General features: G+C 58.4%; 1 protein-coding gene across 2 annotated transcripts; it reads right to left on the minus strand.

Moving 5' to 3' along the window:
* Positions 1-791: 791 nt before the first annotated feature.
* Positions 792-26288, minus strand: CLRN1 (clarin 1). Of its 2 annotated transcripts, none has more exons than XM_004602930.2 (3): positions 26036-26288; positions 8617-8796; positions 792-1057 (listed from the first exon to the last, which is right to left on the minus strand). In XM_004602930.2, the coding sequence occupies exons 1-3, from the start codon at positions 26286-26288 to the stop codon at positions 792-794; spliced, it is 699 nt and encodes a 232-aa protein (XP_004602987.2). The 2 variants fall into 2 exon arrangements, with proteins under 2 accessions (XP_004602987.2, XP_004602986.2); XM_004602929.2 differs by having other exon boundaries at positions 8569-8796.
* Between the last annotated feature and the right edge of the window lie 873 nt (positions 26289-27161).

Here is a 27161-nt window from a genome sequence, read left to right on the forward strand (position 1 = left end):
ACCCTCCCACCGCCGCTGACCCTTCCTGTATCCGCCTCTGCAGGGGTTTGGAGGAACGACCTCCCTACTCCCTCTCTCTCTCTCTGTCTCCCTCTCCCTCTCCCTCTCTCTTCCTCCCTCCCTCTCTCTCCCCCTCTCTCTCCCCCTCTCCCTCCCCCTCTCTCTCCCTCCCTCTCCCTCTCCCTCCCTCTCCCTCTCCCTCCCTCTCCCTCTCTCCCTTTCTCCCTCCCTCTCTCTCCCCCTCCTCCTCTCTCCCTTTCTCCCTCCCTCCCTTCTCTCTCTCTCTCCCTCTCCCTCTCTCTCCCTCGCTCTCTCCCTCCCTCTCTCTCTCCCCCTCCTCCTCTCTCCCTTTCTCCCTCCCTTTCTCTCTCTCTCTCTCTCTCCCTCTCCCTCTCTCTCCCTCGCTCTCTCCCTCCCTCTCTCTCTCCCCCTCCTCCTCTCTCCCTTTCTCCCCTCCCTTTCTCTCTCTCTCTCTCTCTCTCTCTCCCTCTCCCTCTCTCTCCCTCGCTCTCTCCCTCCCTCTCTCTCTCCCCCTCCTCCTCTCTCCCTTTCTCCCTCCCTTTCTCTCTCTCTCTCTCTCCCCCCCCTCCCATCTCTTCCTAGACTTCTGGGTGCAGATTCCCATCAGGCAAAGTGACCGTCCAGCACCGCCTTTCTGTGCCCATCCCCTTTCCAGCCCATCACCTTCCCACGTGGTCTGTGGCCTGTGGCCACCTGCACGCGTGGTCACGCCCGGGACCTCTCAGGGTGGACAGGATGCACGGTCTGGGCGCGGGCGGGGACAGGCGCTCTCAGTACATGAGGTCCGCGGCCACGCTGGGCGTCCCCGCGCCCTTGGACTTTGCGAGAGGGCACTGGAAGCCGGCCAGGTGAATCAGGAGCCCGTTGAGAACGTGGACGGAGAAGCAGGCGAGGACGACCCAGAAGGCCGCGGCGTAGGTCTCGCTCTGCGTCCGGTAGGCGTACGTGCCCTCCTTGTAGTTGGCAATGCTCTCGGACAGGTGGTGGATCTTCACCTCCGAGGCGAACAGTATCATGACAAGGCCGCCGCAGGAGCCTGCACGGAGAGGGACGGGCAGGCAGGGGTGCGGTGTGGGGGGCGCAGACTCACACCAGCATTTCCCCGGGGGTAGGGGCGCGGGGCAAGGGAAAGTGAGTCTCAGTGTCAGCCCCGTTGGCATCTGTCTACAGAGAACAGGGTGGGTCGGACCGTCAGACTGTCACCTCCTGCCCGGTGGTGCCTGAGACTCGGGGGCGAGGAGGGCCAGGGCGGGGCGGGCCGGGCTGACTGGCAGAGGCTGCTGGATGCCCGCCCTTGGCTTGATGAGCAGGGACACGGGTCTGGGTGGGGCCGGCATCCGGCCTCGGCACGGCCAGTGCTGCCCGGCGCCGCGGGAAAGGCCACTGTGTGTGTCTCTGTGATTCGCAGGCGCCTCGGCCCCGTCGGCACACAGTGTGGCCTCGAGTAAGGCCGCGGGTGGGAGCTGACGGGCAGAAGGAAAGGAAGCTTGCAGGGGGGATGTTTTGTACCCAGGACTGGGCGGGTTTGGGCTGTTTTGTGTGCCCTCGTCGGTGTGCTAAGGGGCCCCGTGAGGCTCATATTCGGGGGCCGCTGTTTGCACCTGCTCCCGGCCTGCCCCGTTCCTTCCAGTCACTGAGCTCGGTGCGATGGCCGTAGCTCCTGCAGACACTTTGGGCCACAAGGCCTTAGCGAGGTGGCCTGACAGTAAGGAGAAGCAGGAAGGTGGGCGTGGGGAGCTCGGAGCCCCAGCTGTGCACTCCGAGGCCGGCCCTGGAGCACGCGCGGGGCCTTCAGGGGAGAGGAGTGAAGCTCTTAGTGCTTTGCCGGTTCTGAGTTCCCCCTCGCAGGCGGGGGCCGTGTCCTGGTCTCCGGCTGCTGGGGCGTTCTCTGGGCCCTTCCCGAGCAAAGAGCCTGGGGCGTTCCAGGCGGGGGAGGGGGGGCGGGGAGGAGCGGGGAAGGCTCAGGGGAGCAGGGCGGGAGGCCAGGGGCCCACCACAGAGGGCGCCCACTAGTGGACACTCGCTGACATGTTCTTAGGGCCAGAGCCATAGGGCAGCAGGGAGGGCGTTTGCCTTGCACACGGCCGACCTGGGTTCGATCCCCGACATCCCCTATGGTCCCCTGAGCACTGCCAGGAGTGATTCCTGAGTGCAGAGCCGGGAGTGAGCAACCTGAGGGTTGGTGTGCCCCCCACCCCGCACTAAGTAAATAAATAAATAACCCGTTTGGGCTCCGACTCAGACCCCCCCGCACACCCCCCCGTGTGAAACCAGCCCCCGCCCATGCCCCTCCCCCCCCCGTTTGGTCTCTAATAGCCAGGGTGCTCTCTGAGCACTGTAGCACCAACCCAGGCGCTCTGTAGCAGGCTTCCCTGTGCCTTTCTCTTTACTTGTTTTTCTGAGGGGGGGGCAGTGTGTTGCTTCTGGGCCACACCAGGCAGTGCTCGGGGGCTACTCCTGACTCTGTGCTCCCAAGTCATTCGAGGCAGTGCTCAAGGGACCATCAGGGGTGCAGAGGGTCCGAAGCAGAGCTGCTGCCTGCAAGACCAGTGCCTCCCCCAGACTCGGCTCCTGCCCACCCCCCCCACATTGTAACATCCCTCCCACCTGCGACACCCCACCCCGAGAAACCCCCAAACCGGGCCTGTCGGTGCCTGGTCCAGGCTTGGTGAAGACCTTCTACAAGGCAGTTGGCGCAGCCCCCCGGGCCTGGGGCCTCCCCGGGCTCCTTGGCCTCACTCACCAGCCTCGCACAGGCCGGGACGCACACAGCAAAGAAAAGCATTTCTGGGGCTGGAGCGATAGCACAGCGGGGAGGGCGTTTGCCTTGCACGCGGCCAACCCGGGTTCGATTCCCAGCATCCCATAGGGTCCCCCAGCACTGCCAGGAGTGATTCCTGAGTGCAGAGCCAGGAGGAACCCCTGAGCATCGCTGGGTGTGACCCAAAAGGCAAAAAAAAAAAAAAGCATTTCTGAGGTGCTGGGGGCAGCCCGGGGTCTTCTTTCCCTGCCAGTGGCTGCCGAGGCCGCTCTGGAGAGAAGCTGAGGCCCCTCCCCGCCCACGGCAGGTCAGGCTGCGGGGGGAGGCTGGGGCTGAGCAGGAAGGAGGACCCCCTCCCCCCCCCCCCCCCCCCCCCCCGGCTGCTTCCTCCCGGTTCAGACCAGCCCGGATAATCCACGGGTGGAGCTTTCGGGAACCTCAGCCCCGAGACCCCGCGGCTCTCGAGGCCTTTGTCAGACCCGTCGGCTTATTTCTGCATTTGGAGCTTAAAGTCAGCGCCCGTCCCTGCCAGGACCTCCTTATCCCCTGATGTGCAGAGCCAACAAAAGGGCCTTGGGCCGTGTGCCACCAGCCTTTGCGCGGTGCCCGCTCGCCGCGTGCTCGGTCCAGAGCTCGCCCCGTCAGCCCAGCCGGCCGGGAGCTGCACGTCCCCTGCCGAAAATCTGGGCGCTGGGGGGCTCAGGAGGCCCCCTTCGACCAGAGCCGGGGATTCTAGTGCACCAACACCCACAGACGCACGGACCACACGCAGGGGTGAGGGGACGCGGGAACCCCGCCCCCGACTCGCATTCGGCAGGAGACCCCCAGCCTCTGCTCGTGCTCAGTGATGGGGCGCCGGGTGGGTTAGGGCTCGTCCGACATGGAGGGCTACTGAGGAGGCCCGCGGGCCCCTGGGCCAGGGGTCACCGGGAGGGGCCCTTGGCCTGGCCTGCGGCTGGGGTTGGATTCCCGCCTGCTTCCCCTTGTAATTCTTTCCCCGAGAACAGACCAGAAAGGGGGATGGCGTGAGAGGCCAGCAGGTGGGGTTTGCCTGGCACGAGGCTGACCCGGGTTCGGTTCCCCGCGTCCCGTAGGGGCCCCTGAGCCCCAGCAAGAGGGATCCCTGAGCACAGAGCCACGAGTCAGCCCTGAGCACTGTCGGGTCTGGGAGAAAAACCATCGCCCCAGAGCCAGGGAGCGAGTCGAGGCACCGTGACCCCAGCCTTGGCGCCGTCGGGCGTCTGAGGGGACTGTTGGTGAGACCTCGGGGGCGGCTGCCCGGGGCCCTCAGCGTGGTCCCTGGCCTGTGTCACTCCCATCTGCCTCCTCCGCGGCTCCCCTTGGGCACGCCCGGGGGCCGCCTGTGTGGCCCCCCCGGACCCACCTCACGCCCCATAACCCCTCAAGCGCTCCCCTTGGAGTTGCAAGCAGCAAAATGTCATTTTATTTCATTTTTGGGTGGAGGGCCACACCTGACGGTGCTCAGGGGTCCCTCCTGGCTGTGTGCTAAGCAATCGCTCCTGGCTCTGTGCTCAGGGCTGACTCCTTTGTCTGTGCTCAGGGCTAACTCCTGACTCTGCTCAGGGCTGACTTCTGACTCTGTGATCAGGGATAACTCCTTTGTCTGTGCTCAGGGCTGACTCCTGGCTCTGTCATCAGGGATAACTCCTTTGTCTGTGCTCAGGAATCACTCCTGGCTCTGTGCTCAGGGTTGATTTCTGGCTCTGTGCTCAGGGCTGACTCCTGGCTCTGTGCTCAGGGCTGACTCCTGGCTATGTGCTCAAGGGTCCCTCCTGGCAGGCTCCAGAGACCATGTGGGTTGACAGGGATCAAACCCGGTTGGCCACATACAAGGTGGCCACATACCACACATACAAAGGCCTGTGTTGTCACTCAGGCCTTTCCATGTCTGTGGCTCGGGTCTCCTTGGACAGGGCTTGACCAAGGCCGAGAGAAATCAGATTCGGGACGTGGGTTTGCGTTCCCCGCATTCACGGCTCAGAGCCCCTGCTCCGGCCTCCGCCAGCTCTGCCAGATGATTGTCTCCACAGGGATGCTCTGTCTGTGCTGGGCCACGCGGCCAATGCACCTTGGGGACGGGGTTGATCTCTGTCTCTGTCTCTGTCTCTCTTTGTCTCTGCAGCATCAAGAGCTGGTGTCCAGGGGTGCCATCACTCGAGGCTCCAGGGAGCTGGGGGGGTGGGGAGTGGGTGGCCGGGGCGAGGCTTTGCTCCTCAGCTGTGGAGGAGGAGGAGGAGGAGGAGGAGGGGGATGAGGAGGGGGAGGGGAGGAAGAGGAGGAGGAGGAGGAGGGGAGGGGGAGGAGGAGGGGAGGGGGAGGGGAGAGGGACGAAGGGGAGGAGGAGGAGGAGGGGGAAGGGGAGGGGGAGGAGGAGGGGAGGGGAGGAGGAGGGGGAGGGGGAGGGGGAGGAGGAGGAAGAGGAGGAGGAGGAGGAGGAAGAGGAGGAGGAGGAGGAGGGGAGGGGGAGGAGGAGGGGAGGGGGAGGGGAGAGGGACGAAGGGGAGGAGGAGGAGGAGGGGGAAGGGGAGGGGAGGAGCAGGAGAAGAGGAGAAAGAGGAGGAGGAGGGAGAGGGGGAGGAGAAGGAGAAGGAGGGGGAGGGGGAAGAGGGGAGGGGGAGGAGGAGGAGGAGGGGGAGGAGGAGGAGGAGGGGGAGGGGGAGGAGGGGAGGGGGAGGAGGAGGGGAGGGGGAGGGGAGAGGGACGAAGGGGAGGAGGAGGAGGAGGGGGAAGGGGAGGGGGAGGAGGAGGGGAGGGGAGGAGGAGGGGGAGGGGGAGAGGAGGAGGAGGAAGAAGAGGAGGGGAATGGAGAGGAGTCCTTGGGGCCCCCTGGGGCCCCCAGGGGCAGTGCAGGTCTCAGAGCTCTGAGCCCAGGGCTAGGAGCAGCGTCCCCGAAAGTTCTGGAATCACCGTCTCCTTTTCTCTCTCGGGCCTCCAGACCTGGGCCCAGTCCATCTCCTGCAGGCCTGGCCTGGACTGGAGCTGGACTGAGGGGGGCAGCGGTCCCCGGGAGGTGGGTGTTTTGGATTTTACTTGGGGCCCACACCCAGCAGTGCGAGGGGGGCTGCACTCGGGGGTTACTCCTGGGGCCCAGGTCTGCGTCGTGAAGGCAAACTCTCCCCCGCCCTGCTGCACTATCGCTCTGGCTCCAAATTCCGGGGGTCCAGTGGGGCCTGGGAGCTGGTGTCCGGGCAGGTCCCCCGAGGCTGCAATGAGTGCCCCCCACTCCTTGCTCTCAGAGCCCCTGCTCGGAAGCCCTCTATCCCCCTTAAAGTCGCGAGGCTTTGGGGCCGAGGGGCAGCGTGGCGGGAGGGAGGGCCTTGCATCGCACCACAGATGGTCCCCAGAGCACCGCAGGGGATGGCCCAGAAGCTGGAAGTAAAAGTCAGTAAAACAGTGCAGATGCGGGGCGGGAAAGCACAGGCATGAAGCCCGTGACCTCGGTGAGTCCTGGCACCACCAGGAGCACCTGAGCACCGGGCGGCGTCCCGGGCCCCAGCCTGGATGCTGCAGAGACAGAGAGAGACAGAGACAGAGAGACAGAGGCCAACACGCCCCTGCTGGCAGTGCGGTCGCCGGGCGCCCCTGGTGTGTCCCTTCAGAGTCTCCTCTCAAGCACGACCCCCGCCCAGTGCCCTGTTCAGCCTGGGGTGACCCCAGAGCCCCAGACCACTTCTAGGCTGGGCCCTCGGCAGAATCCAGCCTTGGTTGGGGTGTCGTTCCCCCACCCCTTGGCCTGCGCCCCCTCCTGCCCCGCCCCAGGGCAAAGCCTGTGGTCTGTCGCTTCCTTTGCCGCCCCGCCCCCCGTCTGCATGTGGGTTCTGACTCCTCTCCCCGGTGTGTCCTGCTGGCCCGGCTAGAGGCCGCTGCGCTGGACAGGTGGGCCTGGAAGGAAGGCGCGGGTGCGATTCTTAGCGTCATCAGGCCTGACCGCCAGGTCAAGAGACAGCGGCAGAGCCCCTCTGCTGGGTGAGGCTGGGGTCTGATTGGCGCAAGGGGGGCAGAGGAAAGACCCACCCCAAGAAGTGTATTCAAGGCGGTCACTGGGCCAGGGGAGAGGGCGCAGTGACCCCCTGGCTGGAGGTGACCTGGGGGTGGTGCGGGCAGCTGTGGCCCCTTCTCTGGGTCTGGAGGTGGCGCTCGGAGAAGGATCTGGAAGGACCCGCCCTCTCCCGGCTGGCGGCCTGGCCCTGCCTCTCCCTGGGAAAGAGCACAGAGTGGAGTCTGCAAATGGGGAGAGGGCCGCCCGCATGGCGTCTGTCGTCTCGCCTCCACCTAGGTTGACGGAGGCCTCTTTTTCCTTCTTTCTCTTCCCTTTTTTGGGATGATGAGCTGATTTCTGGATTTAGAGTTTTCCTACCCACTAAATTCCACCGAGTCTCCAAAGGCCTGAATCCAGCAGCCCAGATATTTGGTGGATCACTGGTATTTGGGCTTTGGGGGTGATTTTTTTCTCTTTTTTTTTTTTTGGCAGGGGGATAATGACTAAATGAATGCGTGTTGTCAGGTATTTGGAAAGTGTACAAAGTGTAAAAAAAAATGGGTTATCCATAATTTTAGCATTCAGAGATTAACCATTACCAACAGTGGTCTCTATCAATGAGATAATATATATATATATATAAACATATATATATATATAATATTCAGGTCTTTATACAACTATATGTTTCTATATCTATTTGTGGAATGTCTATCTGAAGTCTGTAAATATGATTTGTATTTATATAGCGGGTAGGGCATTTGCCTTGCATGCAGCTGACCCGGGTTTGATTCCTCCGTCCCTCTTGGAGAGCCCGGCAAGCTACCGAGAGTATCTCGCCTGCACGGCAGAGCCTGGCAAGCTCCCCGTGGTGTATTCGATATGCTGAAAACAGTAACAACAAGTCTCACAATGGAGACGTTACTGGTGCCCGCTTAAGCAAGTTGATGAACAACGGGACAACAGTGCTACAGTGCATGCATGTAACCACATTTGGTTGTTTCCAAAATCATCCTCCTAAAATTTAACTATGCTTCCTGAGCATTTTAATGAAATCTCCTTCACACATACTTAATGTGGAGGAGGCGGGATCCAGCAGTCTAAAGTTTGCACTGCATGCAGCCAACCCTGCGTGCAATCCTCACAGCAGGAGTGCTCTCTGAGCACTGTCGGTTAGAAGAACTGAGATACGCTGCATCGTATTCACTCTGCACTGCTGCTGGCTGCGCCTGCCCTGCCTTCTGGCCCCTTAGATAGAGGAGCAGACCAGGCTCAGACCCCAGGTGCACTGATCATCCGTAGTTGTTCAATAGAACGTGACATTTGGGTCGAGCCATCATTAGGTGCTGGATGTCGCTGGGTTGTTCTTGCTGCTCCTGCAGGGGGCTTCGTTTATTGAGCCGCTCCCACAAAGGCGCAACTGAGGCACACCCAATTGCGTCAGGCACTAATAACCCTACATTGCTTTTCTCTTTCCTTCACGTCATTTGTGTGGTTTATTTAGCAGCGTCCTTTTTGTACAGACACAGGAAGACAATTGATGCTATGCTGTGTAACATGGGAGTTTGTTGATTGACTCCAAAATAATATTTGCTCCTGGGCCTCCATATTTGCTTGACCTAAGCCTCAGTTTCCCTTAGTTCCTAGCGCTCCAAGAGCAGGGTCCTGACGAGGGTCCTGATGGACCCAGGACAAGCTGTGAGCTACCCTGGCATCGAAATGGGCCGGGCCAAGCGCCATCCTGCTTAGCTATGAGTGAAGAGCACGGGCCCGGGCAGTTGGGCACCTTCAGAGACAGACTTGGTCTTCGGCGCGCGAAGAGTGTTTTCCTTACCTGCCACGAAGCTCAGAAGGTACAAGCCGAGCGGGCCGTGCAGCGCCTCGAAGGGCTTGCCGAAAGCGTTGTACATGAAGACGGCCGTGCCCGCCATGGTCAGGACGACGAGGATCAGCGAGAAGAGGATGACGTTGACGTGGACGCTCATGGGGATGGCCTTCAGCAGGTCCGGGAAGACTGGGGGGGGCGGCAGACCGGGAGAAACATGCTCAGTGGCGGGGGGCTGGGGCTGCCGGCACCGGCCCGGGTCCGGCATGGTCCCCACCAGGAGTGAGCCCTGAGCACTGGCGGATGCAGCGCCCGGACCATACCAAACGGAACAAAGCAAAAAGGCAAAATAGAGCTTTCTCTTTTCCCTTAACTTCAGAAATCACGAAATCCTTCAGACAGATACATTCTCGCTAATTTGCGGGAGATTTATAAGACCATTTGAAACCTGAGCTTTATTAAAAAAATAAAAATCAAAGTCACTATAAAAATGAGCAAAGGGCTCGGCGCTATCTTGCCACATTCAACAGAGAAGAGGCCAGGCAGTCTGGTGAGCAACGTGGCGAGAGCAATGCTCCGGACCCGAATCCGGGCCAACAACACCAGGGATCCAGACGGAGGAGGTACAGCTGGTACACCTTCTCCAGATGGAGCCCTGGTGACACTGAGCAGCAACTAACACGGCTCCGGGTTGCGGGACTGGGACACATCCAAACCACGCAGCCGCTAACGCGACCACGCAACCTTTTCTAAAAACTGAAAACATACAATCTTTTAATGGAAAACCAATTATCAAATGCTTCCTCAGTAGGGCTGTCTTTCTTGGGGGGAAACTACAACAACAATAGTGAGTTTTGTTTTGCAATATGGAACGTAATCAAGGTAAAGAGAAAATGAGGTGAAATTTATTAGTTATACAGTTGGGGGTGGGGGGCGGGGGCGTGGGTGTATACTGGGGATTTTGGTGGTGGAATATGGGCACTGGTGAAGGGATGGTGTTTGAATATTGTATAACTGAGACATAAACCTGAAAACCTTGTAACTTTCCACATGGTGATATAATAAAATTAAAAAAAATAATGAGCACGGGGAGGGCTGGAGCGATAGCACAGCGGGGAGGGCGTTTGCCTTGCACGCAGCTGACCCGGGTTCGATTCTCAGCATCCCATAGGGTCCCCTGAGCACTGCCAGGAGTGAGTCCTGAGTGCAGAGCCAGGAGGAACCCCTGAGCATCGCTGGGTGTGACCCAAAAAAGAAAAAAATAGTGAGCCCAGGGGCCTCTGAGGGGGACTTTGTTTCTGCCCTGGGCCATTCATAGCTCTGAGGTCACCGGGGGCTGACTGGGAACCTGCAAGCGTCCGTGTGGATGGACGGGCCTGGCCTGGCTTTTCTCAGTGGCCGTTGTTGCTGCTCTCTGGGTGTGGCTGACGTGGCGGAGGTGGTTTCTGGTTCGGGCGATCTGCACCCCTCAAGCCTCTGCCGCGTCCTTTGCCAGGGTTCCAGGCCCGCCCCAGGGCCCAAGAATGGGGTGTTTGCACTGAACTTCTCTATTTTCACGTCGCACGAGCTGTGGGAAAATCATTTCTGGTGAGGCAAGAAATATTTTCCACTTAGAAAACAATGCCAAGTCTATTTCGAGACTTCTGTGTTCGAGGCAAGGTTTTCTTACTCACAGAGGAAATGCAGTGCTTTGTGAACGGCTGTGGGAGTGGGACCCCGGGGTGGGAGGGGTGGGGGGTCGCTAATGGGCAGACTCGGCTGCGCCCGTCCGGGGGGGCCGACTGCCTCCACTTTCCTACCCCAACTGCCAGTGACTGCGCGCTGCTTGGTGTAGCGCACTTTCCCAGGGCTGGAAATGGAGAGAGGGAGAGAGAGAGAGACAGAGACAGAGACAGAGACAGAGAGAGGAGAGAGAAGAGAGAGAAGAGAGGAAAGAGAGGAGAGAGAGGAGAGGAGAGAAGAGAGAGAGAAGAGAGGGAGGAGAGAGAGACAGAGACAGAGAGAGGAGAGAGAAGAGAGGGAGGAGAGAGAGGAGAGAGAGAAGAGAGGGAGGAGAGAGACAGAGACAGAGACAGAGAGAGGAGAGAGAAGAGAGGGAGGAGAGAGAGGAGAGAGAGAAGAGAGAGGAGAGAGAGAAGAGGGAGGAGAGAGACAGAGACAGAGAGAGGAGAGAGAAGAGAGGTAGGAGAGAGAGGAGAGAGAAAGGAGAGAGAGAGGAGAGGAGAGAGGAGAGAGAGGAGAGAGAAGAGAGGGAGGAGAGAGAGGAGAGAAAGAGAGAGGAGAGGAAAGAGGAGAGGAGAGAGGAGAGAGGAGAGAGAGGAGAGAGAGAAAGGAGAGGAGAGAGAAGAGAGGGAGGAGAGAGAGAGGAGAGAGGAGAGAGAGAGGAGAGAGAGGAGAGGAGAGAGAAGAGAGGGAGGAGAGAGAGGAGAGAGAGGAGAGGAGAGAGAGTAAGAGAGGAGAGAGAGGAGAGAGAAGAGAGGGAGGAGAGAGAGGAGAGAAAGAGAGAGGAGAGGAAAGAGGAGAGAGAGGAGAGGAGAGAGGAGAGAGAGGAGAGAGAGAGGAGAGGAGAGAGGAGAGAGAAGAGAGGGAGGAGAGAGAGGAGAGGAGAGAGGAGAGAGAGAGGAGAGAGAGAGGAGAGAGAGTGAGAGAGGAGAGAGAGAGTGAGAGAGGAGAGAGAGAGGAGAGGAGAGAGAAGAGAGGGAGGAGAGAGAGGAGAGAGAGAGGAGAGGAGAGAGGAGAGAGAAGAGAAGGAGAGAGAGAGGAGAGAGAGAGGAGTGAGAGAGGAGAGAGAGAGAGAGAAGAGAGAGAGAGAGAGAGGGCCCAGGGAGGGGGCACAGCTTCCCGGGAGCAGAGACACAAGTGACAGGCCAACCAGTGCCACCATCCTGGCTCTGGGTTCGACCACACTCCCTGCCCACAGAGGAGAGCCACCGAGGTGTCGGGTGAAGACCAAAGAGGAACCAGGGCCCACCTGCCGTTCCAGGCGGCCAGACGGGAATGTGTCCATGCAGCTCTTGCACGGGTGCTGGCCTGGTTCTCCGGGGCGCAGGAGACGGGTCCTGTGCTCGTCCCACTTAGCAGACAGGACTCGGGGGCTCCGAGGTGACGGGACCAGCCTGGGACTTAGTCCTGGGCATCACGGGATCTGCACACAGCTCATCCCCCGGCTGTCCTCGGGGAACGCCTTTAGAATCCCTGTTGTCTGCTCTGTGTGCTATGGCTGTTGGGAAGGCGTGTGTGTGTGTGTGTGTGTGTGTGTGTGTGTGTGTGTGTGTTTCTGCTTTGGGGCCGCACCAGGGCCTACTCCTGGCTCTTCACTGGGGGATCAGCCCTGCAGGGGCTTGGGGAGCCATGTGGGGCGCTGAGGGTCTGACCTGGGTTGGCTGTGTGCAAGGCAAATGCCCTCCCCGCTGTGCTATGGTTCCCCGGGACGGATTCTCACCTTCAGTGCTCAGGGTAATGAATACGCAATGCACTTCAGTGAATACATGGGCACGTTAAAAAAATGCCCCTTTTATAGACTATAGATTGAACACGATGGCCACTCAATACCCCTATTACAGACCACAGCACCCCAAAGGAGAGAGAGAACAAAGGGAATGCCCTGCCACAGAGGGGGGTGAAGGGTGGGAGGGGGATGGGATTGGAGGGGGTGGGAGGGATACTGGGTTCACTGGTGGTGGAGAATGGGCACTGGTGGAGGGAGGGGTGCTCGAACATTGTATGAGGGAAACACAAGTATGAAAATGTGTAAATCTGTTACTGTACCCTCAGGGTGATTCATTAATTAAAATTTTTTTTAAATGTCCCTTTTACACATTGTTTGGCTGAAGCGCAATCATGCAAGTTTGTAAGTCTGTCACTGTATCTCACGGTGATTCATTAAAACTAAATAAAATAAATAAATAAATAAATAAATGTCCCTTTTAGGGGCCAGAGACTTAGTACCCAGGTTAAGTCACTTTCAAGGCACCGGCCTGACCCTGCTTCCATCCCTAGTACCCTAGATGCCCCCCACCCCCGAGGGGCGATTCCTGCCACAGGGCCAGGATTAAGCCCTGAGCACTGCAGGGTGTGGCTCCCGATGAGCCGAAACGAAACGAAGCAAATAAATACATAAAATAGCCATTTTTTAAAGCTTCCCGTGGCTGTTCCAGATTAAAAGAAATTTCAGAGATGTGTTACGAGAACACCGCCGGTGACGGTTGCTTGTGGCTGTGGCCTGCGATTTGAAAAGAGGCTTTTCTGAGCTGACTGGGGGGGGGATGCTGAACAGGGCTGGTATTAGATGTTATCGGTGATTGTCCTTCCCCGCTTCTCCCCCCGCCGCCCCCTCCCCTCCCCTCCCCTCCCCTCCCCTCCCCTCCCGCTCCCACCCTCCCTCCGGCCGAGAACGTAATTTCAGGCGGTGTCCATGGCTGTGGCGCAAAGCCGACAGTCCCTTGGGTGGAACTGCGTGTGGAAGCGGGAGGCAGAGCCGTCCGATCTTTGAGGTCGAGGATTGCCACACACGGGAAGGCTCTGAACAGTCTTATCCAGGGAGGGGCCCAGCAAGCCCCATGGACTCGCTGAACGGCGGGCGCGGGAGAGACGTTATCTTTGGGCTGGAGAGAGAGGACAGCAGGCCGGACGCTTGCCTTGCGGGGGGCTGACCAGGTTCGGTCTGTTTCAGCCTCGTATGGTCCCCCGACCCCCGCCAGGAGTGACCCCTGCACTCAGAGCCAGGAGTGACCCCTGGACTCAGAGCCAGGAGTGAGTCCTGAGCACCGCCGGGGGTGCCCCCCCTAATCCCGCACACCCCCCTGCCCTCGGCAAAGAAAAAATGAAAAGGAAAGAGGAGTTTGCAGTTAACAGTGGCACCCCCAGTCACTGGCCCTCCCCGTGTCCTGCCTCTGGGCCTGTCGCTCTGCCCAGGAGCTGATGTCCCTGGCTCCGTCTTCCCAGCCCAAACACTGTCCCCTCCTCCTGTTGCCCGCTCCCAGGTGTCCGCAGAGAACATCGGGAGTGCGGCCATCAGTCAGAATGGCCCCAGGTTGTGGGGTTATGGGTTTTCCCTGCTCCTGGCCGCATCTCGAGCTCGCCTTCCTGCTGCAGTTGCTGGCAGGATTGTCTAAGGCCCAGGCTCCGTGTGGCCACCTGCCCGCCTGGTCACAAGATCAAGTCTCCCTCCTTGCTTTTATGTTTCTATTTTTTTTTGGGGGGGTGGGGGAGCAGTAGAATGGAATGGTGAGATCCTGGCGGTGAATCCACAATACAGCTCTCGGAGGATCTTGATGTAATGATGTCATGTGACGACTGGAATGGGAAGGAATGGGAGTGAAGATAGACGGTCGGCAACTACACCACCTCTGTTTCGCTGCTGATATCGTTCTCATAACGTCAAACACTAGCCAAGCGGCACAAATGCTGGCCGACTTCGACCGAGAAGTGGAAAGGTCAGACTGCAGCTGAACCTCAACAAGACGATGCTCATGAAAAACGAACTAGTCCCTGACGCTCCATTTGCTCTCAATGGAACGAACATCTCTGAATGCAGCAGCTATGTGTACCTGGGTCGAGAAATCAACATGAGGAACAACTTGGCGCCAGAACTGCGCAGGAGGAAGAGAGCAGCGTGGAATGCCTTCAAGAGCATCGAAGATGTGGTTAAGACAACGAAGAGCCTCCAACTCCGGGCACATCTTTTTGATTCCACCATTCTTCCTGCACTAACATATGCCTCAGAGACCTGGACCCTATGCAAACAGGATGAGAATGCTATTAGGGTGTCCCAAAGAGGAATCGAAAGAGTTATGCTAGGAGTGTCACGTCTCATTCAAGTGAGAGAAGGAATCCGGAGTTCTGACCTCCGTTGACGGTCAAGAATCAGGGATGCTGTCTCGTTTGCCAAGGCATCGAAAATCAGATGGGCCGGTCATGTCATGTGATTCGGAGACGACCACTGGACTAGAGCTGTTACCGACTGGATTCCACGGGACATCAAAAGACCGCGTGGCCGCCCTTTGGATCCGGCTGCGGAGCGAGCATGATGGAAGAGCCCAAGGGAGCGCCCTTGGACTCCAGGCAGCCCACTGAACTAATTCCGGCATGGGACCAGAGACCCCACGGTGCGCTGAAACAGTGAGACCCGGGCATCCCCCAATTCTTTTAACCTGTCTCTCTCTCTCAACTCCTCCCTCCTGAGCACAGCGCAGGATCCGCGGCTTTCCTGAGCGCAAAATGGAGCCGGCGATCCAGCTGAAACAGGACGCTTTCGCGCGCTTGCGGGAGACCCCAGGGGGCGGGGGCGGCGACCCCCGCCCACAGCAGATAGATATTTAAACCCACCTCCCCCACGTGTGCTTCCCTTTGGATCCGGCTGCGGAGCGAGCATGATGGAAGAGCCCAAGGGAGCGCCCTTGGACTCCAGGCAGCCCACTGAACTAATTCCGGCATGGGACCAGAGACCCCACGGTGCGCTGAAACAGTGGGACCCGGGCATCCCCCAATTCTTTTAACCTGTCTCTCTCTCTCAACTCCTCCCTCCTGAGCACAGCGCAGGACTTCTCCATCTTATGAGCACCATAAAAGGGTAAAAGTTTGTAGTGATGTTATTTCTGGTTGTACTTTCCCTGGACTTTATACAGAAACCCAAAACCCCGCGGCCGCTGCCGCGGCCGCGCGACCTAATGTCATCTTAGCATCAGCAATATGTAATGGTTCGCTTTTAATGGGTTGGACTTTTGTGGGAGATCCTAACAAGAATAGTAAGTCGGTTGCTGAAATATTGAAGGCAATCAAAACGGTAGCCATCTCTCTAGACTAAACTAAGCTATATCCCCACGCCGGCTGAGAAGAAATTTTCTTCTTTCTCGGGAAGAAACGCGGCGTATCGTCAACTACAGTGTGATGTCCATTAAGCAAACAGACCTGGTGGCGTGGGAATGGGATATAAGGGGAAAAATTATGTACATGGAACAGTGGGACGCTGGTGGAATCTCAAGCCGGAGCCGATACCAGCGCAAGACCTTCGGTTCCAGAAACTGCTTCCAGACACTCTACTAGTCTATCAACTAAGCCAGAGCCCCACGTCTGCTGATGACGGGAAATAACCATCCTTTTCGTTTTTTTTTTCCCTTGTCAGGCAGCGTGGCGATTACTAAACAGGCGGGAACTCGGTGGCGCGGGGCAAGGGGGAAAAAGAAAAGTTATGTAACAAACAGAGGGACTTAATATCTCTATATTCTTAGCAGTGGAGAACTATCAAATGCCTCCTTGGCAATAGGACTGCTTTTCTTTTTTGGGGGAAACCCCAACAACGGTAGTGAGTTGTGTGTTGAAACATGGAATGTAATCGAGATAAGGCATAAACGAAGTGAAACTTATCAAGTACAAGGGTGGGGACTGGGGAGGTGGGAGGGGGCGGCAGGTATACTGGGGGGGTTGGTGATGGAGGATGGGCACTGGTGAAGGGAAGGGTGTTTGAGAATTGTATAACCGACATAATCCTGAGAACTATGTAACCCTCCACATGGTGATTCAATAAAATTTAAAATAAAAAAAAAAAAAAAAAGACCGCGTGGCCACCCACCAGCAAGATGGTCAGACTTCTTCATCAAAACCCTGAATGAACGGTTTGAGGCTCTTCCTGTCCCTGGATTGGGCAGATGTCATTGGGCTGCACTAGCACGAGACACAGGGACCAATGGAGACATTACTGGCGCCCGCTCGAGCAAATCGAAGATCAACGGGCTGACAAGTGATACAGGTGAACACAAGTGGGGGAGCGGTGCCTGGCCAGCAGTCCTGGGGGTCTGCTGCCCAGCAGCAGGATGGTCTGTCCTGCTGGGCCCGACGGAGGGTGCAGAGCTGCCCAGGCCCAACACGAAGGGCAGGGGCAGGGTGGCACCAGGGCCATCCCGGGTGCTGTCCGGGTCGGGGAGGCGTCCCGCTGGGCCTCACCCAGGCAGGGTGCACCACCCCCGCCCCCGCCTGCTGCTGTCCACCCACATCACCCACTCTCCGAGTCCAGCTCACGCGCCCTGACCCGCCCACACGGCCACGCCCACTGTCCCCGGCAGGCCCAACCTTGTGTCCTGGCCTGACCACGGCCAGCTCCCGCAGGACCAATCCCCGAGACCAGCCCCCGCCTCAGGTGTCGGGCAAACCACGTCTTGCCCTCCTGCCAGCCACAGACTCGAGGCACAGCTGCTGGACAGCTGGACCGGCCCTGGCCACCCAGAGTCAGTCGCTTAAATAGTGCGGAGTCTGTCCTGCAGTTTCAACTCAGATCTGCCAAATGACTAAGGGTCTGCAGCCTCTTTCTGTATGAGTGTACTTACTACATGTATGTATGTGTGCATGCATGTGTGTACATGTGTATGTGTGTGCATGTGTGTGCATGCATGTGTATGTGTGTATATATGCATGTGTATGTGTGTGCATGTGCATGCGTGCATGTATATATGTGTATGATATATGCATGTGTATGTGTGTGCGTGTATGTGTATATGTGTGTGCACGTGTGTGCATATGTGTGTATATGTGTGCATGTGTATGTGCATGTGTGTATGTGTGTGTATGTGTGTGTATGTATATGTGTGTGTACGTGAGTACGTATACATCCCAGCAATCCCATCCATCATCATTACCATCATCATCATCATCATTTCTGAGTTTATTTAGAATTATTTCTTTTCTTGGTTCTTTTCGGGTGCTGCACGCCTTTTTGCAGCATGCACACCTGGCCGCAGTGCATCCAGAATTTCTGGCAGCGCCAGGGGCTGCAGACAGTGGAGCTGCCAGGATTGTGCTCGGCACATGTGGGGCAACAGGGGTTTGGACTCTTGACCTAGAGTCCAGAGCTCGCTATCACTTGCAGGGCATTTGCTGTGGGTCACTCCCTGATCCCCGAATCATGGCGGTCTTCCCCCGGGCTGGATACAAGCCGTTCACCAGAGCAGTAATTCACAGCGATTTTCTCCACGCACGTGGCTTCCCGTTTCGTTCTCTCAGTGCCTTTTGAAGAGGGGTTCTTGTGTGAAGTCTCATTGAGCAGCTTTTCTTTTATGTTTCCTGTTTCTGATGTCCACATCTTAGAAGTCTTTGTCACAAACACTTTCTCCAGTGCTTTACTTCTGGAGTTTGTTTTGCTTAGTTTTAGGCTTACATCTAAGTCTGTGATCCATTTTGACTTATTTCTGTGTGTGTGTGTGTGTGTGTGTGTGTGTGTGTGTGTATGTGTGAAGATTCAAATTCCCTTCCCTCCTCTCCCTCCCTCCCCCCTCTTCCTGCCCCTCCCTCCCTCCCCCTCCTCCCGTCCCTCCCTCCCTTCTTTGGTTGTTTCTTAGCCCAGCACAGATCTGTCGCGTCCCCGGCGGTCCCGTGCCCGTGTTTGCCCACCAGGATAAAAAGCAGGCCCGCACGGAAACCCGCCTGCCAGTGTTTGCTGTGGCTCTGTTCACCTTTGCCAGAGAGCTGAAACAGCCCAGGACGGCCACGCTTCACCTGCCAGGGTAAACTGACAGATGGTGCACAGGGGGGCCCATGAAACGCTACTTAGTAACAAACGGGAGGCAGGATGGCTGTGAAACGCGTCCGAGAGCGAGAGCTGAGAGCGGAGAGCCGCGGCCCCGAAGGAAGGTCGCAGGTTGTTATTTCATCTCTCTGACGTCCTGGAAAAGGGAGCGATGGATCCCAGAGAACGGATCCGGTCCCAGCTGCCCTGCTTTCTCTGTCATCCTGGGGGGGCGGGGAGTGTCCCATAACCCAGGGTTTGCCGGGGGGCTACTCCTAGCCGTGCTCAGGGGACGGTGCAGGGCTGCTGAGTGCCGGCAAGCAGAGCCTTGGTGCGTCGGACCCACCAGCTGCTCTGAGACTCCTGGGGGGCGGAGACTCCTGGTCCTCCCTCCTCCTCCCTCCCTCCCTTCCCTCCCTTCCTCCCTTCCTTCCTTCCTTCCTTCCTTCCTTCCTTCCTTCCTTCCTTCCTTCCTTCCTTCCTTCCTTCCTTCCTTCCTTCCTTCCTCCTTCTTCCTCCTCCTCCCTCCCTCCCTCCTTCCCTCCTCCCTCCCTTCCTTCCTCCCTCCCTCCCTCTCTCCCTCCCTCCCTCCCTCCCTCCCTTCCTTCCTTCCTTCCTCCCTTCCTTCCTCCCTCCCTTCATCCCTCCCTCCCTTCCTACCTTCCTCCCTCCTCCTCCCTCCCTTCCTTCCTTCCTTCCTTCCTTCCTTCCTTCCTTCTCTTCCTTCCTTCCTTCCTTCCTTCCTTCCTCCCTTCCTTCCTTCCTCCCTCCCTTCATCCCTCCCTCCCTTCCTCCCTCCCTCCCCTTCCTCCCTCCCTCCCTCTCTCCCTCCCTCCTCCCTCCCTCCCTTCCTTCCTTCCTTCCTTCCTCCCTTCCTTCCTCCCTCCCTTCACCCTCCCTCCCTTCCTCCCTTCCTCCCTCCCTCCCTCCCTCCCTTCCTTCCTTCCTTCCTTCCTTCCTTCCTTCCTTCCTTCCTTCCTTCCTTCCTTCCTTCCTTCCTTCCTCCCTCCCTTCATCCTCCCTCCCTTCCTCCCTCCTTCCCTCCCTCCCTCTCTCCCTCCCTCCCTTCCTCCCTCCCTCCCTCCCTTCCTTCCTTCCTTCCTTCCTTCCTTCCTTCCTTCCTTCCTTCCTTCCTTCCTTCCTTCCTTCCTTCTTCCTTCCTCCCTCCCTTCATCCTCCCTCCCTCTCTCCCTCCCTCCCTTCATCCCTCCTCCCTCCTCTCCCTCCCTCCCTCCCTCCCTCCCCTCCTCCTTTTCTTCTTCCTATTTCTTTAGTCACACCCAGCAGTGCTCAGGGCTTGCTCCTGGCTCTGCACTCAGGGGTCACTGCGAGTGGGGTCAGGAGACCCCGTGGGGTGCAGAGGGTTGAACCCGGCCAGCCTTAGGGCAAGGCCAGCGCCCTCCCCGCTGTCCTATGGCTCTGGCCCCAGTTGCCGACGTCCCTGACCCCAGCTCAGGGCCGCTGGTTCTCAGGGCCGCTGGTTCTCATTAAGTTGCATATTCTGTGTCAGAATAAGAACGGGGATGTGACTGTATCACTAGCTCAGACAGATTTCCCAGAGCAGGGCTGTGACCCCTCAGACTTCCCCTTGCCATCCCCGGACGCCAAGGAAGCCACTTATCCTTCTTGCCTCTCCATGAGTCCCAGCTCGATGGTAAAGGTTCCTGGTGCCATCTGAGTGGCCGTAGGTCTGATTGCTGCCCATTGGGACTTTAGGCCCACAACCCCTCTGGGACCTTTGGGCTTAGGTGTGAGTTATAGGAGGGCACCCACACCCCGGTACTGTCAGTGCAAATGACCTGATGAACCTGGATGCATCCTTGCCCCGTAATGTCAGCACAAGTGGCCGGGGGCCACCAGCACCCTCATGATGTTGGTGCAAGTGGCCAGGGGCCACCAGCACCCTCATGATGTTGGTGCAAGTGGCCAGGGGCCACCAGCACTTCTGTGATGTTAGTGCAAATGGCCAGGGGGCACCCATGCCCTTGTACTGTTGATGCCAACTGCCAGGCTCTGAGGTCTCAGTGATCTCTGCAGGGTCCTGACAGTCCTTCATCCCTGTGACCACTGGGGCCGCCTTTGGAGGGTGACGGTGTCCTGGGGCTGACCCGGCCTGGAGCTCCTGCTGGGTGTCCGGGCGCCCGTGGGGCGGTGCCTGTGCTGTCCAAGCCCATTTGTTCTGGACAGAGCCCAGTGCAAGCCGAGCTCCACTCGTGTGCTCAGTTATTTAAAGCCACTCCCTCAGGGCCCCCAGAGGGCTGGACCTCGCTTCCGCTCCTCACGCCCGGCCCCGGGTCCGAGAGTGCTGCAGCTGGAGACCCCGCGAAGGGCGTGTGTCCTCCTCCATGCAGCCCTCGCTGTTTTCAGCAGACCGGAGACAGTTTTTTCTCCCTAGCAGCGAGGGCGGCTGCTTTGCTGCTGCCGTTAACCGGAGTCCGTGTTGGCATCTCGAGGGTTCGAGGGTTCGGCTCTCGCTCCGTGTGCCCGGCAGTGTCCTTGGTTTCTCCCCGCTGGGCTCTGCGGTTGCGCCTCGTCCCGAAACTCGAGCATGTTCCATCCCGTCCCAGCGTCTTCTGTCCCGCGTGTCTGGGTGCAGGGGCTCGCTCAGGGTTGGGGGCTGCAGGCCGGGCAGGCGCGTGGGCAGGGGTCCTGCCAGTGCTCCGCGTGCTCGTGGCTGCACCTGAGCCAGGGTGGAATCTCGGGCGGCAGGAGAGCTTCGGCCGGGGGCGGGCTACAGGCGCCCTCGGTGCACCCCCGTGTCAGGGCCCGGCGTCCCGGAGGAGGACGGCAGGAGCGCCTGTTCCCGTTAGCAACGCGGGCGGACGGGGCCCTGGTGCACCGGGAGAGCCTGTGTTCAGCTCAGGATCGACTGGGTGAGGGGGAGCGAGGGTCCCAGCAGGCTCGCGCGTGCCCCTCTGTGCTGTCACGGGCTGCGGGGCCAGCAGACGCTCCCTGGCCGCTCCGGTTGCCACACGCGGCCGTGGCCCCTGGACCAGATGGTGGCCGAGGCGGCGGCGAGGGTCCACGCTTCATTGCTTAGCTCATACCCACCCCTCCCCCCGGCTCCCACCTGTCCCCCGAGGTGTCTCTGTGACGGTGACAGCCGCGGGCTCTTGCCGGGAGGCCTCTCCGCAGAGTGGAGCTGGGCAGCTGCCAGGGCGGGGAGACGCAGGGCTGGGCGCCCCCAGCCCCCAGCCTCGCCCAGGGACGGGTGGGAAGGCCCCAGCCCCGCAGGCCCCGAGTGGAAGTGCTGGGCCCTGAGTCACGGCTGGGGGGGCAGGGGGGGGGAGAAGCACATGCGGGGGAGGAGAGGGGCGGAAGCTCCCGGCAGAGCCCGCGCTGGCTGGACTGTCCTCCCTCGGGGATGCCAGGGGGCTGGGGGATGGCGGGCAGGGAGATGAGACTGGGAGGCTTTGCTGCCGGGGAGGGGCGCGGGCCCCTGGCTGCAGAGGCCTGGCCCGGCCCCCCTGAGCGCTGCCGCCCCCCCGGCTCCCCGTTCAGGTCTCCGTCTCCAGCCACTCTCCTGTTCCCTGAGGACTCAGGCTCGCTCTGCGGCCCTGGGGTGCTCAGAGGCTGCTCCTGATTGGCCTGGGGGCGTCACTCTTGGGAGCCAATCTGGGTCCCCCACGTGTTCACTTCAGCCCCCTGCCCCGGCCCCCCCACGGGCTCCTCTGGGGAGGCAGAACCTGTCCTGCAGCCCATGGGGCGTGGGGACGGCGTGATGGCCGGGCAGACCGCACAGGCTTCTGACCTGACCCTGCGTGCCCGGCAGTGGGCCCAGCCCTGCCACCACCCGTCCTCCGGCACGCCACGCTGGCCTGGGTGGTCCCCATCACCACAGGGCCCAAACAGCACCGTTAGAAAAAAAGTGTGTGTGTCTGTGTGTATGTCTGTGTGTGTCTGTGTGTGTCTGTGTGTCTGTGTATGTGTGACTGTGTGTCTGTGTTTATCTGTGTGTATCTGTGTGTGTCTATGTATGTGTGACTATGTGTCTGTGTGTATGTCTGTGTGTGTCTGTATGTGTTTGTGTGTGTCTGTGTATGTGTGACTGTATGTTTCTGTGTATCTGTGTGTCTGAGTATGTGCGACTATGTGTCTGTGTGACTGTGTGTATGTCTGTGTGTGTATATGTCTCTGTGTCTGTCTGTGTGTGACTGTGTGTATGTGTTTCTGTGTATGACTGTGTGTTTGTGTGACTGTGTGTGTCTGTGTCTGTGTGTGTCTCTGTGTGTGACTGTGTGTGTCTATGTCTGCGTGTGTGTATGTGTATCTGTGTGTGACTGTGTGACTCTGTGTGTGTGTCTGTGTGTGTGACTGTGTGTGTCTATGTCTGCGTGTGTGTATGTGTATCGGTGCGTGACTGTGTGACTCTGTGTGTGTGTCTGTGTCTGTGTGTGTGAGTGTCTGTGTGACTGTGTGACTCTGTGTATGTGTCTGTGTGTGTGTGTGTGTGTCTGTGTCTGCATGTGTGTATGTGTATCTGTGTGTGACTGTGTGTCTGTGTGACTGTGTGACTCTGTGTGTGTGTCTGTGTCTGTGTGTGAGTGTCTGTGTGACTGTGTGACTCTGTGTGTGTGTGTGTGTAAAATGCAGCCTGGACGTGTCTGGGACTCCTTGGAGGGCGGGCTTCTCTTTCGGGAAAGTTCTGGGGGTCCCACCAGGGAAGCACGTGGAGGTCCGGGGCAGGGGCTGTTCTGGAGGGAGAGGAGGCTCAGGACTGGGCACAGCACCTGGTGGGCAGGGCCGCGGGGCTGCGGCTCTGGGGCCCTGTTCCCGAGGGGGGGGCAGAGGGCGGGTCGGGGAGCCGGGAGAGAGGGTGGCCGTGGGCAGATCAACGTCCGGAGAAGGCCCCGGTCGGGGTCAGGTTCTCGCCGCCCCTCGGAGCCCCCCAACTCCCCACGAGCCCGTCTGCACCGTTTGCCTCCAGCGGTCTCTGTTCCCGGGGCCCTGGCAGCAGAGTGACCACTCCTGTCTGCCCCAGGATGACGCGGCGGAGACCGGGGACCACGTGGCTGTCTGCCCCTACACACACACACCCGCCACTCGGTGGGCGCCGAGTCCTGATGAGCACTCCGTGAAAGATGAGGAGTAATTCTCGGGGATTTGGGGGACCCTGTGAAAACTCATTTCCCTTAGCAGCCCCCGTGAGCCCCGGGCGGGGTGCGGTGCCGGCTAAGAAGGGATGATGCAGACGTACAAATAGGCCAGCCCCGAAATTTAATTAGACACCGCTTATGTTAATAATAAATTCAATTAATTTAGTCTTCTACCTATGCTGGAGGAAAAAAAAGTTAGGCAAAATAGTAATTCATTTTAAATGCCTCAGTTGGTGACCGCCTTTCCTGAAGAGTGATTTATGCCATAATTTACTGACTGTGCTTCATAAGATTGTTCCAATCCAGCCCTTTTGAAATAATAATAATTTCTGAATGTGTGTTGTGAGAGATATAACAAATGACTTCTTATTAATTTTCATTTAATGAGTTGCCTATTCACATGGTAATTTCCCCCCTAAATTCTCATAAGATAAACAGGTTATAAATATTGCTGGAGAATTCTTCCATTTCACACACACACGCACACACACACACGTGAAAAATTGCAGCCAGAAAAAAAAATTGGTCTTTTGCTCTCTCCAGGATTTGGAGGTCAATCAGTTGCAATTTTCTACACTAAATAGGCATCTATTTCCTTCCCAGTTAGCACAGCTGATCGCTTGAAATTTCTATAGCCTGGTGATTTCGAATTGGTTACAAGAAAAGAAGAGGAGGAAGAAATAGGATGTATCAGCTGGAAGGGAAGGGTCTCCGCAGGTGGACAGGAGACCAGCATCCTGGGAAGGTTGCAGGCAAGCTGGATTGGTGAAGAAACCTTGCCGATCTCCCATCACTGTTTTAAAAATGTGTCACTCTCACTGAATCACTGTCGTCCCGTTGTTCATTGATTTGCTCCAGCGGGCACCAGTAATGTCTCCCTTGTGAGACTTGTTGCTACTGTTTTTGGCATATTGAATACGCCACGGGGAGCTTGCCAGGCTCTGCCATGTGGGCGGGATACTCTCGGTAACTTGCCGGGCTCTCCGAGAGGGAGAATTGAGCCCAGGTCGGCTGCGTGCAAGGCAAATGCTCAACCCGCTGTGCTATCGCTCCAGCCCTTTAAAAATGTAGTTTAAGTTTTTTTGGGGGGAGGGTCACACCCAGCTGTAGGATAACATTGGGTTTGTCCTTTTAGCCTTGCCGCAGGGAATTCAGTTTACCTTAAAGCAATGGCCTTTCTGTATGGACACAGGAAGACAGTTAATAATATGCTTTGTAACTTGGGAGTTGATTGAGTCCAATAATATTTACTCCTGGGCATCTGCTTTCTAAACTCAGTTGCCCTTAGTTCCTAGCACCCCAAGAGCAGGGTCCCGACGAGGGACAGAATGGACCCAGAACAAGCTGTGAGCTACGCTGGCATCAAAATGGGCCAGGCCAAAGTGCCACAATACTCAACTATAAGTTGAGGGCAGATCATGGACAAACGCTGTCATGATCCAAAGGTAACGACAAGACTAGGACCCTGCTGGGGTTAGGAAGAAGATTAACCTGGCCTGAGGACTGTGGTCTGGAATGTATAGTGAGATGTCCTCAGGAAGAACCAAACTTTATATCTCTTACTGTGCTCATACAGAATGACATTGCTAGAAATATTAGAAATAGATTTACTCTAACTATTTAAGCAGATTACTAGCTCACACCCTGACACACCCTTGTTTGGACCCCCACCCTTGAGCAGATCTCCTTGGATGAGATTTTGTTAATCTCGAGAAATGGTCTTACCCTTCTTTGTTGATTTGTTAATATTTAACACACCTTTGTGTCACCACCCTATGTAATTTGCTATATAAACTAAGACTGCACTGACAGGGAACAGAGGAAGAAGACAGAGAAGACAGAGGAGACAGAGGAAGAAGAGGTGAGACAGAAGAAGAAGACAGAAGAGACAGAGAAGGAGACACACAAGAGGACACGAGAGAAGAACAAGAAGCCACAGAAGTGGGGGAACAGAGAGAGAGAGAGAGAGAGAGAGAGAGAGAGAGAGAGAGAGAGAGAGAGAGAGAGAGAGAACAGAACGGGAACGGAGATTGGAATAAACTGCAACTGATACCGACCAGCCTGGCCCTTGTTCCTTCCTTCGCCTGCCTTGTCATCGCCATCAAACCTCCCCGGGGTGGGGGGAAGTGGCTGGAGACTACCGAACGCGGGCGGCAGGAGAGACAGAGCGCCACTGCCCTGTGCCCGGTGTGGTGCCCCTTCCCTTTTTGTGTGTTTACACACTGGCTCTGCACTCAGGAATGAACTCCTGGTGGTGCTCAGGGGGCCCTATAGGATGCTGGTGATCGAACCCGGGTCAGCTGTGTGCAAGGCAAATGCCCTCCCCGCTGTGCTATCGCTCCAGTTTTCACTTTTGGGCACGCTGGGGTCCAAAGCCAGGGCCTCAGACGGGCCAGGCCTGGTCTTTCCCACCAATCCTTGTTTAAAGAACAAAATTCGGGGCACGGGAGAGATAGGCCAGAGGGCCAGGCTCTTGCTGGCAGGCAGCTGACCCCCGTTTGGCCTCTCAGCGCCGTCAGGAGTGACCCCTGAGCACAGAGCCAGGAGTAGCGCCTAAGCACTGCAGCCTTTCCCTTCAAAGCCCGAGAACCTCTTACAGCTTCTGGATTCCTCCCGTTCCCCACCCTTGGTGAAGCACCAAACACCCCTAGGTCGGCGCGGTTGGAGCTCATCTTCCCAAAGGTCGAAGTTCCCACCTCATGTGAGACTCGCCAGGGTGAGGTGATAGAAGGGAAAAGCTCATTTGAGACGCCCAGAGGCCGTGACCCAAGGAGTCCCGGTACCCGAGGGGCCGGGCGCGGGTGGAGACCCCATGGAAGGGGGGGCCGTGACTTACCCGAGAAGCGGAAGGGCCTGGCCCCCAGGCCGCACTGCCGGACGCCCGCCCCGTGGAAGAGGCCGTACTGCAGCTCGCCCACGAACTTGTCCAGCTCGGGGCCCGAGGCGTTGACCAGCAGGGCTGCGGTCTGGCAGAGGAAGGTGGCCCTGACCCAGAGCGGGGTCCCCAGGGCCGCCACCACGCCCAGGGCGCTCACGAAGCTCAGCACCCCCGCCGTGCAGAAGATGGCCTTCTTCTGCTGGCTGGGCATGGCCGCGGGGGCAGGGGGCCGCACCCAGCGCCTGCCCCGGGGCTGCCCCGGGCATCAGGGAGGCCGGCCCTGGGGGCCAGGTCCCGTCTCCTCTCTCGGCCGTCCTCTCTGGACTGAGCTCGGGACGGAAACTCTGGCAAGATGCTCCGAGGTTCTGGTCTCGTGTCACTTGGTAACCGACGTCTAGGGTGACAGACGGAGACGCCCTGCTCCCGGTAACATGATCGCTGCCCCCCCACCTGGGGCTCCCTGCGTGCCAGGCTCTTCCCAGCAGCAGCAGAGGGTCCCTGACTCAGGTGTGCTGCTCCCCTCCCCTCCCCTCCCCTCCCCTCCCTTCCCCTCCCCTCCCCTCCCCTCTCCTCTCCTCTCCTCTCCTCTCCTCTCCTCTCCTCTCCTCTCCTCTCCTCTCCTCTCCTCTCCCCTCCCCTCCCCTCTCCTCCTCTCCCCTCCCCTCCCCCTCCCCTCCCCTCTCCTCTCCTCCCCTCCCCTCCCCTCCCCTCCCCTCCCCTCCCCTCTCCTCTCCTCTCCTCTCCTCCCCTCCCCTCTCCTCCCCTCTCCTCCCCTCCCCTCCCCTCCCCTCCCCTCCCTTCCCCTTCCTTCCTTCCTCCCTCCCTCCCTCCCTCCCTTCCTCCCTCCCTCCCTTCCTCCCTCCCTTCCTCCCTTCCTCCCTCCCTCCCTCCCTCCCTCCCTCCCTCCCTCCCTCCCTCCCTCCCTTCCTCCCTTCCTTCCTTCCTTCCTTCCTTCCTTCCTTCCTTCCTTCCTTCCTTCCTTCCTTCCTTCCTTCCTTCCTTCCTTCCTTCCTTCCTTCCTTCCTTATTTTTGGGAAGGGGAGGAGAAGAGAGTTGACAGAGGTAAGAGCGTTCGCCATAGCTA

This window comes from Sorex araneus, chromosome 2, assembly GCF_027595985.1.
Source record: "Sorex araneus isolate mSorAra2 chromosome 2, mSorAra2.pri, whole genome shotgun sequence".
NCBI classification, from domain to species: domain Eukaryota; kingdom Metazoa; phylum Chordata; class Mammalia; order Eulipotyphla; family Soricidae; genus Sorex; species Sorex araneus.